The sequence below is a fragment of the Numida meleagris genome, chromosome 1 (assembly GCF_002078875.1).
Source record: "Numida meleagris isolate 19003 breed g44 Domestic line chromosome 1, NumMel1.0, whole genome shotgun sequence".
Classification (NCBI taxonomy): Eukaryota; Metazoa; Chordata; class Aves; order Galliformes; family Numididae; genus Numida; species Numida meleagris.
In genome coordinates, this window is record NC_034409.1 from 38,075,159 (window position 1) to 38,090,292 (window position 15,134).

Here is a 15,134-nt window from a genome sequence, read left to right on the forward strand (position 1 = left end):
TAAAAAATGAAATTAAAGACAAAATTGCATCAACGTTTGTAAGTAATTTCTGCAGACTATTGAATGGTACTATGGAAGGAAGTTCCATCTGCATAAATGTTAAACTTATGACTTCATGTCTACTATTAAATTATAATATGATAGCAGAGTTTGACATATTTTTGAATGCTTCCTGATTGGCCAATTTTAATCACCAAATTTTTATTGCTTCTCCAGCAGACTGAGATGAAATAAATGATAATAAGCCACATAAGCAAGAAGTAAAGAATTAGTCATTAAATGAGGCAATCACATAATGCTTCACAATTTGGAGAGAACACCACATTTGCAGACATTTCTGTTCACACCATGAGCTCCAGCTACCTACTTTTAGCTGCATACTGATTGTTTTCACCTTCTAGAGGCTATGCTAGAAAAGCAGTGCTATGCTCTTTCTGCCTCACAATCTTCATACTCAAGTATTTTCAACAGTTTCTGAATAATTCTACTTATGAAGGAAAGGATCAGCACATTGGTCTAGAGAGAGATATCAGCAAGGAGAATGAAATGAAGATCAAGCTGGATGGGATGCTGCTCCTGAAGGGCACAGACACATGCTTCACTGCAAGCAGGAGAAGTCCATTGATTTCAGTTGGCACTACCTACCTTCCTCAGAAATTATAATGCCATTTGCCAGTTTAAGATATTTAAGTAAATTGCCTTCTGTGAAATATTGAGACTTTTCCCACAGAAAGCATACAGTGTCAGTGACAATATATCTACCTAAACATTATATGGCAGGTCAACAGACTTTGTTTTCTAACTGAAACAGTTACTGGTTCCAGATAACAGACCACAGCAATTATGTTCTTCAGGAAAAATCACTTTAGGTTCTCTCCAGAACAAGGTATTTTTTAGGGAAGCATTGTACTGTTTGTGTTTGTACAGGTCCTGAGCTATTGAGAGGTGGAAAACATATATAATCATAACAATTATCATATTTCTTACCTACTGAAAATTGCATACTGTAAATCTGTACTTAAAACACATGTACAACCTTCATGTCTGCTAAACCATTGTGCAGTGTTATCTCCAGATTGCAAGGGCAGGTTGAACTGTGATGCTTCACAGACGGCTGATACATTTCAAATCCAGTCTCCTGCTTCTGAGTTTCTGTCAGTATTTACACAGATTTGAGAGAATCATGTTTGAAAGGGAAACAGAAGGGATGCACACTGCTTACGTATATATTTAACCCCCCTGTGTAAACTTAATGCTCACAAAAAATATCAAAAGAATTAAGTAGCTTTTTTACACAGAAACTAGGAAATCTTTTTTTTTTTTTTTAATATTATTTCTGCTGCTTTTCTAATGGTAAAAGCAAAGAACTGATAGAGGAAGATAGTAGACATGACAAAGAAAACAAGGACTACTAAAAAATCAAAACTAGAAATACAAGATGAATAGAGATAGAGGCATAAACCAAAAATCAATGATTTCCAGATAGTTCAGTGGGGTTTGGATCAGCTCTGAATCAGTATAATCTGAGAGATGGAGATAAGGTGCCAATGCAGAAAAGCTCAGAACAAACGATCATTGAACAAAACCAAGAACCAATCAAGGAACCAACCAAACACAAAGGATATACCAAAAGAAAGAAAGGGAAAAAATAAAATGAAAAACTAGTAGACTTGATGTGTAAGTTAAATTCACAAATTTAAAAATTCAAGTATGCTACTTGAAGATATTTTCTGCTTTTCAGGTAGCTTCCCTATTCTGTATACAATAAATTTCAAAGCCAGTGGCTAAAACATTTAAAACGAGTTTAAGGTTATCATTAGAGTCTGTCAAAAAGCATGTTTCTCATTGAGAATATGTCAGTTCTGAACTCAAGCTCTGTTTTTCCAGTGCAAACTATAAAACAATGACTATTCCCTTGAATCTAGATTTTGAAATGAAAATGTTCATGTAATCCCCGTATAAAATATGTTGTTTCACTGTCATATGAATGTCATTACTAGTTAATTGGTAATTTCTTCCATTATTTTTGATCTGCTCTAATTAACAGTTACCGCCAAGTGAACAACACTCAAATATTTATTCTATCATTTCTAAAAGATGTCAAGAACCTCGTCTTGCAAGATGCCACAGCAATCTGCATTATTCAGGTGTTTCTGACCTCCTCCAAAGACTGGAGCCTTACTATTAAAGATATTGTAAATAATCCTAGTTGCCAAGTGACAGTGCAAGACGTACACTCAGTAGACAAGAGTTCTAAATCCATGTGCAAAAAGCATGTTTGCAACCATATTGCATTTAATCTAACATTATTTACAGGAGTATGTAAAATGTAGGTGCATAGAGACAACCATATTCTTTACGAACACCATACGCATCAATTTCTGGTTGCATATCTGCCCTCACAATCTAAACCTACTGAGCTTTTGAAACACAAAGAGCATTTGCAGAATAACCAAGAGAACTGGTTCAGAGTCTGCTGCTGGCTCGGACAGCTACATTTGCTGTAGACAGAGCTAGTAAAAAAAAAACAAGCAAACAAACAAACAAACAAACAAACCTACCCAAAAAACCCACAGAGTAGAAAAATGTGAAAGCTGTTAAGATTGCTACAGCTTAACAAGGAAAAAAAAAAAAGCAATTCTCTTCTAAGGAAAAGCAAGACAGCCACAGCCAACTGTGGCCAGATTGGGTGGCCACATCATGGGTGATTCATAATGCCAAAAGGTTTTACAGCTGCACCAGGGAAACCCAAACCTGGGAACAGGGAGCAATTAGGCTTGAAGAGGCTGAACTTGTAGGACAGTAGCACCTTGCAAGATCAAGAGCCGTTTACTGTAGTTGAATTCTGGCTGGGGGAGACAGTTACTACTTAGCATAAGGTAGCATGTTACAAAAGAGGAAATATGTTGTGGCACTATAAATTCAGATTTTTCTTTGAAATAAATCTAAACAGCATCTCATTGATATGCTTTGTTGTATACAGAAATAAAAACTGTTATTTACTTCTGGTATTTCAACTTTTTAAGTATAGTTTATTCAGCTGTAACTTTTACTAAGTTATTAAATGTGGATCAAAATTATTAAGTAATTAATTTGTCTTTTAGAATGACAAATGGTATCAAGTGACAAGTAGTGGAATGAGTAAAGTCTGAATTGCAGGCTTGTCCATAAAAAGTAACAGACAAATGAAGACACAAGTGAAATGAAGGTCCAACATCAAGCACTTTTCGTGAAGACAAAAGGAAACGAGTTTTTAAAGGAAAAGCAAGAAAAGAATGACTAGGAATAAAGAAAAAAGATACACTGTGGTACAGTCTTTCCTCTAAGAGCGTTGTGCACATCATTTCACTCTAAGTTTGCTTTTCACACGCACATTGCTGAGTGATCTTTATGATCTAATGAAAGAAGTCCATACCTTTCCTGATCCCTCCATCAGTAGCACACGTGTAATCCCCTGTTGTCAGTAGGAAACATGTTCCCCCTCTTCTGTTTTTGTCTCTGGTACTAGAGCGTCTGATGGGAGGGAGCCTTTCACCAGGTGAGAGTGGCTGCTCACTTCCTGCACTGTCTTCACCTGATAACACTGGTTAAAGCACCATGCCCATTTACAGACAAGAATGAATGAGGAAATGAGACATCACAAAGAGCTTATGTAGAACGCCAGATATTCCCATCACTCAAAAAGTAGTTATAAGGTAAATCATTAGAAAACAACATTGCAGTTCATCACTAATCAGTATAAAATGGCAAAAAGTATATTTTTATTCAAGAGTAAATTATCTTTTGACTTTCCTGTTTTTCTTTTAAGTAAGTCTCACATAAGCTTCCACTAGACTATGAAATAAGAAAGAAGCAAAACAGGGCTCAGTTAGCTGCCTGTTAAAGACTGTAAAGAGTCTGTTTCAGATATTTAAAAAATTTATTTACTATTTTTTAATCTTTTTTATTAAATTAGAGGTCACACTAGTCATTTTTGCTTAGAATATGTTACTTCGTGTTTTGTAAAGATAACCCCTCCCCCAGAAGGGTTTAATTATCAATATTTGACACTAAAGCCTGTTTCACTATGCACACTTAGTTTTCATTTCTGTACTTGCTATCATGCTTGCACAGCTTGTCATTGTAAGTACCCAACATTAAATGTTGTCTGTGTGGTTTATTTTGTCAAACACTGAAACTCTTACCTCTCCTGATTTGGGTCTCCCAAAGGACTATTTAAAAAAAAAAATCTACTGATTCAGATTCAGGCCACACTTCAAGAAATAAATCTCTGCTAGTACAGCACATAACAGGTAATGGCATGGTTTTGACTTCTGCTTTACCTTTGCATTTAAATCTGAGCATGTGCTTTTGTGAATTTTTAGTGCCACTGGCTATATTCAGTCTAAAAGTTTTGCACAAAATTCCTCATCACTTTAATAGCATCTTCTACCAGAAATAAAGTCAGAACATACAGTGTGAGTGCTGGCACTGCCAAAAAGTTAACATTTTAAAATTACTTCTTTTTTTTGTGTATCTGTTTTCTGTATGACTTCAAGGATTACACCACCTTGTAAATAAAGTTGCAGATACAGAAAAGTGTCTCTTTGCTCTGATCACACTGAGCCTCCTCCATTCTGGAATACCTTTGGCAGAACCTGATGGCATGAAAAAGCTGTTATCATTATTACTTTAAAGATGTCATCTGAAAGTGTGTATCAGTCAAAGCACTGTAAAATTAACTATATTCCACCCTCAGTGTGAGTCCTTTCAAAGGTTTCCATCCTCCTAAATATATTTAGGATGTTCAAAAAGCTGTGTTAACTTTGTCTGTGAAGACTCACTCAGAGACTGAAACCAAGTTTCTTTGAAGATAAATGCTATTCAGCAACAAAGCAACAGAAGCAAAAAAAGATATTGTTCAGAAACTGATTTTCCAGACTCTTCTTTAGAAAAAAATAAGCTTCAGTTACTGAATGACACCAGTCATGTACAGTTTTGTTGGTTTTTTCTCTTATTAGCAATTATCAGCTTTCCAGCAGGTGCCTAATGACTGGTATGTAAGCTTTGTAATCAGATTGCATTTTGCTTAAGAAAGAATGCATTCAAGAAATAAACAAACAAAAAAGCCCTGCTACTAAAAATAATGTTTTAATTATAATGAGAGAAAAATTCCTCTTTAATTTGAAGAAACATGGAATGTGGGGCAGTAGCTCAGAGGGGCAGAGGCTGTCATTTGATGCATGTTTTCACAGCAGTTAGCACAAAGTATCCTCATCCACGAAACTCTGAGGAGTAAGGTAATAAAAATCATGAAAATCAACACTAATAACATGGATGTGGTGAGGGGCTATTTTCATTTTTCTTGAAAAACCCTACATCAGTTTCACTTTTATCACCCAATTAATAGTAAATGTCATGCAATGTCTCATCTAACACAGATGAAGGATTTTTTTTCTAGCCAGGGAAGCAGAATGCCAAATAGAAAGAGAACTAGAGAGAGAATTTCTCTTTATTTCCTTTGAGTGCTGGGCTTTTGATGTAAAGCACCTGCTCCTTTTAAATGACTGCTTCTTTGTAGGATCTTGCTTAACAGGCCACGATGTGGCACAGGCAAAGCTGACACAAGAGACAAACACTGAGGCAAAACACCATGGAGTCCAACAGAGTGGGACACAGTGGCTGCTCAAATAGTCACAGTCATGCAGAAAAAACAAGAAACATCCATATAACACAACAAACAACAGGCAAAAGAAAAGGTTGATATCATCAGCAGGAAAGCATTCTCAACAGAGCAAGCAAAACTGTATAGACCAGCTACATAGAGGTTTGAGAATGTCACTATAACTATTTTGTCCTCTATGAGACTGACACACGCAAACACTGGAGGGGAGAAGGGTGGGAGCTATGTCTTCTCCTGGCAGAAAGACTGGCTGCTTTCTGACCCCTACCAAACATACTGGTCTATAAAGCATTCTCAGAGGACATGCATCTCCAGTGGGGTCCTACCTGATGATCTGTTGTGCTCCATCAACTGGTTGTCCTTGCCCAGGCAGATGTCCCCTTGTGTGCTATTGCAGGCCATGTTCAAGTCTGTCTTGCAGAAGGTGGGAGAGCTAGCTTGAGGAGCAGGAGGGATGTGCTTCTTCCTCTTCCTCGGCAGTTTCTGCTTTGCCATGGCCAGGGAGTAGTACATCCCAAAGTTGTTAACAATCACAGGCACAGGCATGGCTATGGTGAGCACCCCTGCTAACGCACACAGGGCTCCCACCAGCATACCTGACCAAGTCCGTGGATACATGTCCCCATACCCCAAGGTTGTCATGGTGACTACAGCCCACCAGAAACCAATAGGGATATTTTTGAACTGTGTATGCTCACTTGCTGACGGATCATTGGGCTGAGCTCCCACACGCTCTGCGTAGTAGATCATGGTGGCAAATATCAAAACACCGAGTGCCAAGAATATTATCAGCAGCAAAAATTCATTGGTGCTGGCTCTCAGAGTGTGGCCCAGCACCCTGAGGCCCACAAAGTGCCGTGTGAGCTTGAAGATTCGCAGGATCCTCACAAACCTTACTACCCTGAGGAAACCAAGTACATCCTTTGCAGCTTTGGAGGAGAGCCCGCTCAGGCCCACTTCTAGGTAAAAGGGCAGGATGGCCACAAAGTCAATGATATTCAAGAGGTTTTTGATGAATTCAAGTTTGTTGGGGGAAAAAACAACACGCACTAAAAATTCAAATGTAAACCATACTACGCAGACTCCTTCCACATAGGTTAGGGCAGGATCTGTCTCAATTTCATACTGTGGTACAGTTTCTGTTCCATTGACAACCTGCTCAGTTTTATTTATAATAGTATTGAAAGCCTCATGCGTTTCCAGGCAAAAGGTTGTGATTGAAACTAGGATGAAGAATAAGGAGGCAAAGGCGATGAACTGAAAGAAAAAGAAGAAAAAGAGATATCAAAACCACACGGCTCTTCACATTAATAATAATAATCAATCAGTGGTCATTATCAATCTTTTACTGGTTCATGCCCAAATGAACCACAACTTCAAATATATAAAAGTTTTCATCCAGGACAGAGGAGAGTGGCAGACAGCTCTCGAACATACCCTAGGAGTCTGGAAGCAAGAAAAGTCTTTGCGAGAGACACTCTAATAACATAGTGCAACTCTTCCAAAAAGTGGTAAAAAAAGTCTCAGATCCATGCTAAGTCATCTGAATTCTATCAAGGCCCCTATCAACAGCCCACATACATACCAGCTGCAGCAATATTTAAGGCCGCTGAAGAAGAGGGGAAAACTGAGCTGACTCTATCAGTTTTGAGATTATGGTTCAGGAGTTCGTATCTAGTCTGACAAGCATTTCAGAGTGTCCTAGGAACAGATCCAAAAAGTAGGTTTCCTTTGGATTTCAATGATCCATGACCATAGGATATTAATGGAACTGTAGATTCAAGGAATCATAGAATACCACGAGTCAGGAGGGACCCACAAGGATCACTGAGTCCAACTCCTGGCTCCACAAAGTTCCACTCAAAATCAAACCCTATACCTGAGAGTGTTGTCCAAATGCTCCTTGCACTCTGGCAGCCTGCAGCCGTGCCCACTGCCCTGGGCAGCCTGTTCCATGCTCAGAGACATGGTTTAGTGGTGGGCTGTTAGAGTAGTATGGTTAGTTTGCGGTTGGACTTGATGATCTTGAAGGTCTTTTCCAACCTGAGCAATTCTATGATTCTATGATTCTATGCCCACTGCCCTCTGACGAAGAACCTTTCCCTAACCCCCACCTGACCCTCCCCTGACACAGCTCCATGCTGTTCCCTCAAGCCCTGTCAGTGTCACCAGAGAGCAGAGATCAGCGCTCCTCTGCTCCCTGTGAGGAGCTGCAGCCACCATGAGGCCTCCCCTGAGCCTGCTCTGCTCTGGGCTGACCAAACTGAGGGACCTCAGCCACTCCTCATATGTCTTGCCCTCCAGACTACTCACCACCTTCGTAGCCCTCCTTTGGACACTCTAATAATTTTATGTCCTTCTGATACTGTGGCACACAAACTGCTCGAGATGAGGCCGCACAGCTCAGAGCAGAATGGGACAACCCCTTTCCTCATCCAGCTGGCAGTGCTGGGCCTGGTGCACCCCAGGGTACAGTTGGGCCTTCTGGCTGCAGGGTACACTGCTGGATCATGTTCAACTTGATATCAACCAGAACCTCCAGATCCCCTTCCACAGGGCTGCTCTCCAGTCTCTCAGTACTTACATCCAGAGCTGCCTCACCCCAGTACAGCACTTACTCTTATTAAATTTCATGTGGTTGACAACTACTTAGCTCTCTAATTTGTCATCATTTCTGAAATCAAGCTTAGAAGAACATATATTTTATCTACTTTTAGGAATACACACAACTGTTTAATGAGAAACATCTGGTTATGTTCAGGAACATTCAAACAAAGTCTCAGAATTTGGCCACAGACTTGATCATTAGAGTTTATTGTACCTATATAGGAAGTCCGAAAAATCCAAAATGCAAAATGCAATGTGTTAGATATCCTTCCATCCCCCTACTGACATATATTTATTATCTTGCTTCTCTGCAGGTGGAGGAAGGAGGGAAACCTATTAATTTATTTAACCTATTAAGACTAACAACCTAGTTAAGTACTTGGGGATCACCCAGCAGTAAAATGATCCTTGTAATATAGACAAGCAAGTTGATCAGAAGGGCCAGCTGATGCTTGTGTTGACACATCAGATTCTCATACTAAGATTTCCAGTGGCAGCCCTAAACTGGGTCTTGCCCGACTGCCTCAAAAGGCACTTAGCAGTATCTAATGGGGAGTACAGCATGCACAACACTTTCAGACAAAAGCAGAGTCATGTCATGGCAGTGCATTATCAGTGCTCGACCTACCTCTTGTTATCAAAATTGCAAATCCAGGATAAGTTGAACAAATAAGGAAATAGAAATTCAGTTCTAGTAGTGGCACATAAACGTAAAATGCAGTTAAATAACATGGATTGTGTTAAGGACTTAAAAATGTATTGCTGATCTTCAACTCAATCATCACAGTCAAGTCATCCAGTCACTGAAGTAAATGGAATTTCCAGCACAGGATCTCACAGAAAAACAGCTGAAAGGTGAGATAAACTTAGTTACACCCAGTAAAATGCACTGAATGAAAATGTGTTTCCAGGGCAGTTGCTCCTCTGCTACCAAGACTATCTTCTTTTAAATGTCAGCCCTTTACCACCATGTGAGTGCTCCAAAAGTATACCAAGGTATGGTACTTGAATAGGCAGTGTGTTTAAATGCTTCCTCCCTCAGTCACTGCTTATAACATGTTGCCACCACATGTGTTATTCTGGATTTTCCAATTAACAGGTATTTTATATCCAGTATTTTTACCACGGAAAAAAAAAACCTTAGTGAAGACCTGAATATTATCAAAAGTGGTAAGGATCCAAAGAGACAAAATGATGCCTAAACAGGTTTTTAAATATATCTAACCCTCTGAGCTTCCTTAAAATCTAGCATCTTTAAGGCATACCATTGTGTGATATCAGGAAAGCGACACAACAAAATAGTATGTTACCACACAATACAATTCAATCTCAAATCCTATTGGAAAAGAAAATATTATAGTGGAGACAGAATACGCAAATATGTCTCCATTCTGTCACTTTAATCCAGGCTTCAGTATTGTGCTAACACTGATTTTGTGTACTTCAGGTATCAATCACTGAATGCAGTATTAACCCACAGATTTACCACTGTGCACTAAAGGAATTCCTTCGGGCTGGTAAAATATTGAATGGCTGCATTTTCCTAACACAGAATGTTAGTTAGACAACAAAATGTTGTTTCTACAACTTTTAGATAGAACTGCTTTGATTCTAAGAAACAAATTTAAATTTGCAATGCAAGCGTGGCAAATCTATTACATTCAGAGTGACAAGATGTATCTATCCAAAGCCCACATATTTAATACATCCATAACAAGAGGTTTACATCTTGGTTATGGCTTACCTTCCTCAATCAATGAAACAAAGTTATACCAAGTCCCTCAATTACAAACACTCTAAATCTGTTCTCTCTCAAAAAGGACTGACTCAGGGACTGAAATGAACACTTATCATCCAGTGTGAACTTCTAGGCACAAGCTAGGCAAGCAATCTTACACTGTCTAGCCAATTTTTACCAACCAGGTTTTTCTGCTCAAACTTCAGCATTTCTAAAAATTCATAGCTCATTTCTTCTGCACCTTATACCAAGGCACCAACACCAGCATACTAGCACCAACACCAGCACACACACCCCCACACATACAGTTTCTGTGAAACAGCTAGAGTCAGCAAATACAACTGGATTTATATAACCTAAATGAATTAATCTCAGCAGTTCTTTGCAAAGCCTCTCCTTAACAGGGACAGAAAATTTATCAGACTCTAAGCCAGTGGTGGGTTAAGAAAGACCCTTGGGATGCTACTCCAGCATACTCCAGTATCTTTCTATACAGCAACAGGATATAAAACAAATGAATGTGTGGAATTTGAGCATCACTGAAATTATGTCAGTCCTGTAGTTTGCATTTTGAGTGGAGAGTTTTAACAGATAAAATACTGGGCAACCTCTTTCAGTGCCAACACTTTGGTGACTGCAGGCAGCTATGAATGTTTTTTGTCTGTAAACAACAGAAAATTACATTCAACCTAACCAAATTCAAATTTACCAAGAACTCGGTTATAATAGGGATTAAATGTGCATTCAGTAAGGCACAGAATCTAGGAACAGGTAAATAATTAACATCTATCTTGGGGTGTATTTCAGAAAAAGACTCCACCACAGTTCAGATTCTCTCTAAAAAAATGCCGAACAGCTAGGGATTAACTACAGGTAGAACTGCCTGACAAGCTATTTGTTACTGCTTCGCACAACACTGACACTGTGAAAGGCCATAGTACACTTGGCAAAGCAGCTAGGAGTTTTTAACTGTAAAATTATATTCAATGATGCTTTGTTAGCCCTGAAGGAAGAAGACTTTCAATCATTTTCAAAATCAGTTCAGTATTCCATTCTCTTATCCTAGAGGAAATCATCAGAAGTTATTAAGAAGAAAGGCAAGAAAACACTATTACATGTGTTAATGTAAGGTTTTCTGATAATTTCACAATTTAGATTCATAACAATGTAAATAAGATGTACACATTTAGCCATGCATGTAAGAGCATATACACCTCATTTTGAGCAAATACACTCATTCTTTTGCTGCACTTTATATTTCTTGCTGTTTTTGTTTTAAACTGCAAACTACTTGGACATTTTGGACAGATCTTGCAGAGCACCCAGCACAGTGCAACCCCATTCACGAGCAGATGCTTTTACACTGTTATTGAAGTAGTCAGAAGATTCAGAGAAAATGACAGCAGTGTCCAATGTGAGAAGGAAATTTTTCACAGTGAAAGAAGAAACCTCGGATACTTACTTTAATAAAGATATTTTCTTAATATAGTATTAAATAATACTAAGTGATATGTTGAAAACAGTCTGTTTTTTACAAACAGTTGTAATGATAGAAACAAAAAGTCACGCACTATTCTCACTTTTTGTTAACCTTCTGCTTCATCTTAATTCCATCTTCTCCCATTTTGAATGCATTGAGACTTTAAAAACACATCCATTTTTGTTTACGTGGGAAAGAACCACATTCCAGACAAAACTGGTACAGATTCAAACTCCCTTTTTCTCTGGTGAATGTGACCAAATGGGTTTTGTTTCTCAGTGACACCCACAATAATCGGAATATCACACACAACATTTGTTTGTTTTCGTTAAGCAAAGCAAAAAAAAATTAAAAGGAATTAGCCTGACCATTATTTCAGAAAAGCCACGATAAGAGTTTTTTATTTCACACACTAGCAACACTTCATCTTGAGAAGTTCTGAAAACTTGAGTTTTTACGAGTTGTAAGACAAATTCAGCCTTGGTACATAGCAAAATAATTTTGACCCTGCTGCCCAAGTACATGGCTTGAAATTCACTAGAAAAAGAAAGTTGAAAAAAAATTAAAATGCAATCCAAATAATTAGGATTTTTTTCTCATTTCTAAAAATTTTTCATAAATAGTTGCTTCTTGTTTGCTTCAGTGGATGTGATAAAGTTATCTTTATTCTTTTAAGTTTCGTTTTTTTTTCTTCCTGTGGGACAACAGTCTTCTAGATGAGATAATAGCAGTACAGACATTCCAGGGCCACTAAAACTACCCCTTTTTGAAATTATTTGAATTAATAAATGTTCAATGCATTTAGGCCAGAAAAGAGCAGTTAAAAGCAAAATGAAAATGTTCAGTATGTAATACAAAGCATGCAGAATATTCTTCATTTAGTAATTAAAGGTATCAGTAGGTTTCTGATTTCCCCAATCACATTTTGAAGGTAATGTGCACCCAATTTTGTTCACGTGCGTCGGCATTTCAGACAACACTGGTACAGATTCTAGCTCCCAGCTTCCCTAGCCAATAGGATCACCAGCCAAGTTCTGCTACTGAGTCCTACTAATGTTCACAGAAACTGGATAAACCATCTACAACTTTGTTTTTGATGAAATGTTTAAATCCGGGTTGAGTGGTAGATGCCCATGGATAACATGTTGGAGGTATTCACAATTTCTGTTTTGAATGGAGCGTCTCATGGCTACACATCTAGCTCACTGGTCCAATTTTCCTTTCCAACACAGATCCAGACATGGAACTAGTGCACACTTCAATGTCACCCTGTGACAGAGCCAGCACCTGGCATCAGTCATTCTAAAGTCTATCAAATATGCCTGATTCTATTAAGCATTCTAAGGTTTATTGGCTGTTCTGAGGTTTGTCAATTCCTAAATAAACCAGAAACAGAGCTAGAAATTGGTCTCTATACTCAGGTATGTTATTTGTATTCATTAAAACAGAATCGTATTTACTATTCCATATTCAAGACATGCTTTGTCCATCCCCTCCCACCCCTAAAACAGGCTATTTCTACATTATCTAAGTATTGCACAATGAACAGGTCACAGTCAGCAATGAGGCTAGTACACAGATAATTACTGGTAGTCACAATCGCCTTACTTTTTGTTTCATAATTAAGTTCTGAATAAAGTCTCTCATAATATGTCAGTATTTTGCAAGTAAGAGTCTATCTCCTGTACAGATTGAACCTGTTCTGGGGCTGGATCTTAACAGCTCCTCCATCATCTTCGATCACTGTGCAACGTATATTTTCTAATTTAAGTATTCAGTAGCAACTTTTAAGGTTTAGTTAATCGGAGTTGCATTCCAGGATTTAAAAAGCTTGTCCTTGGCACACTTGACTACAGAAAAAGAAAACTACTGAATATTTAATAAGCCCTTGGAAATACAACATTTAATATTCTCTAGTGCAGGTACAGAACTGCCATAAAAAAAAAAAAAGTTGCATTAAACACCTTCACATTAAATATATTATGAAACTTGATACATGCACATTGCTAAAATTTAAAATAATAATAGTAATAATAATAATAACAATAAATAATAATGAGAAGAGTCCCAATCACAATTAAACTGAAAATACAACCATAGGAAAACAAGCAAGGACAAGCGTTTGCATTTTATTTCTTGAAGAAACCAGTTGTGAATAGCTGCTCTCTATTGGAACCAAAATCATACTTTCCCTACCAGAGATAAAGAGTCCAGTAAACAAATCTTCTTTCTGAACATAAAAAGCATGGGGGATTTTCCACAGACAGTTCTTCATTTGCCTACCTCCGCATTCATGCTAAACAAAACCCTGAAAGCCTCTGCTTTTCTGCTGGGTAAGAAAATACCTAAAAAGGAGGCAGGGTTTTTTTTTTTCTGAATACCATATTCATTTTGAAAAATAAAAAAAAAAAATTCCACACTTGGGAGATACAACCATTATTTCCTGGGATGTCTACTGATTAAGCCTTAACATTTTATATTTCAGAAAATAATACAGATTATTTGAAAAAATAATTCATTAGGTTTCTTCCTCCTTCTGATCCTCAGACCATAGAAGTAATCTATGCATTAAATGCATCCAATTTCACTAGCTGCAACAACTTAGTCAGATATATTAACTACAAAACTGTATTTTACAATTTTTCTTCATATGTACTCTTAAGACAAATTGACCAGTGCTACGTCTTGATTAAAAATAACCTTAGAATAAGGCAGTTATAAGCAATCATATAAAAATTTATCATTCCTATCATAAAAATTTAGAATCTGGTATTTACTTTTTTTTTTCTCTCAGAAGTCCAAGAGAGAAAAGAATTGTGCCTGTAAATTTTCCATATATTCATCACATAACATTCTCCATCAGCCTCTTTCATTTTTCTAGGAACTCAAACCTCTTGTTCCTTTCTGAATCCTTCTAGTACGATAGGAGTAGTTCCCAGTCAAACAGGGAACAAATTCAATGTCACAGATGCCAATCAGTCACAACTAACACGCAGCACTGACTTTTTAATCAAGATTTATAGAAGTGCAGTCATATGGAACCAGTCCTGAAAAAAATCCAGTAAATTTGGGTAATTTGGATGTTCAAGGAAACTATGACTCAGCTGTGGATATTATACAAGCAGAAAAAGAAACTGTATTCATAAGGTACATGATATGCTTCACTCCAATGAGCAGTAATAAAGATTGGAATGAAATCACAGTATTAGATATAACTTCCAGCTTTAAAGAGAGTTGTCACTAGATTTAGATTGGACAGATTGTTCTCATTTCTGTTCTTAACACAATTGATTTTTTTCCTCTGTTTAAATTCATCTGGGCATCAGGAGACTGCTAAAATCATAATGTGATTTCAGAATGAGCTCTCGTGATGACCTTATCTCCTTGCATGGTTTAATGTTCTGTGGAGCAAAATTTAAATACTGAGGCTCAGACTGCACTAACCCCATCGCTGATAGAGGGTATTCCAATACCTAAGCAAAGAGATCATCACTGTCTTCACATCTTTGTTCCTCAAAGTTGCTATTCTTCTGTAATTACAAGATCCCCTTGGAAAATTACTATTGCGCTCAAAAAAAACCCAAAAAGAAATTAAGAAAAAAGGATAAGTCACAAACGGTTTTATGCTGTGATACATTTTCACTGCG

The 15,134-nt window shown here is 37.6% G+C and overlaps 1 protein-coding gene across 1 annotated transcript in view; it reads right to left on the minus strand.

Moving 5' to 3' along the window:
- KCNC2 (potassium voltage-gated channel subfamily C member 2) overlaps positions 5,274 to 15,134 on the minus strand; it is a 90,485-nt gene continuing 80,624 nt past the window's right edge. The window contains exon 3 of the mRNA XM_021385196.1: positions 5,274 to 6,919. Coding sequence (XP_021240871.1) covers positions 5,957 to 6,919 — 963 coding nt within the window. The 3' untranslated portion in view covers positions 5,274 to 5,956. The remainder of the gene's footprint in view (positions 6,920 to 15,134) is intronic.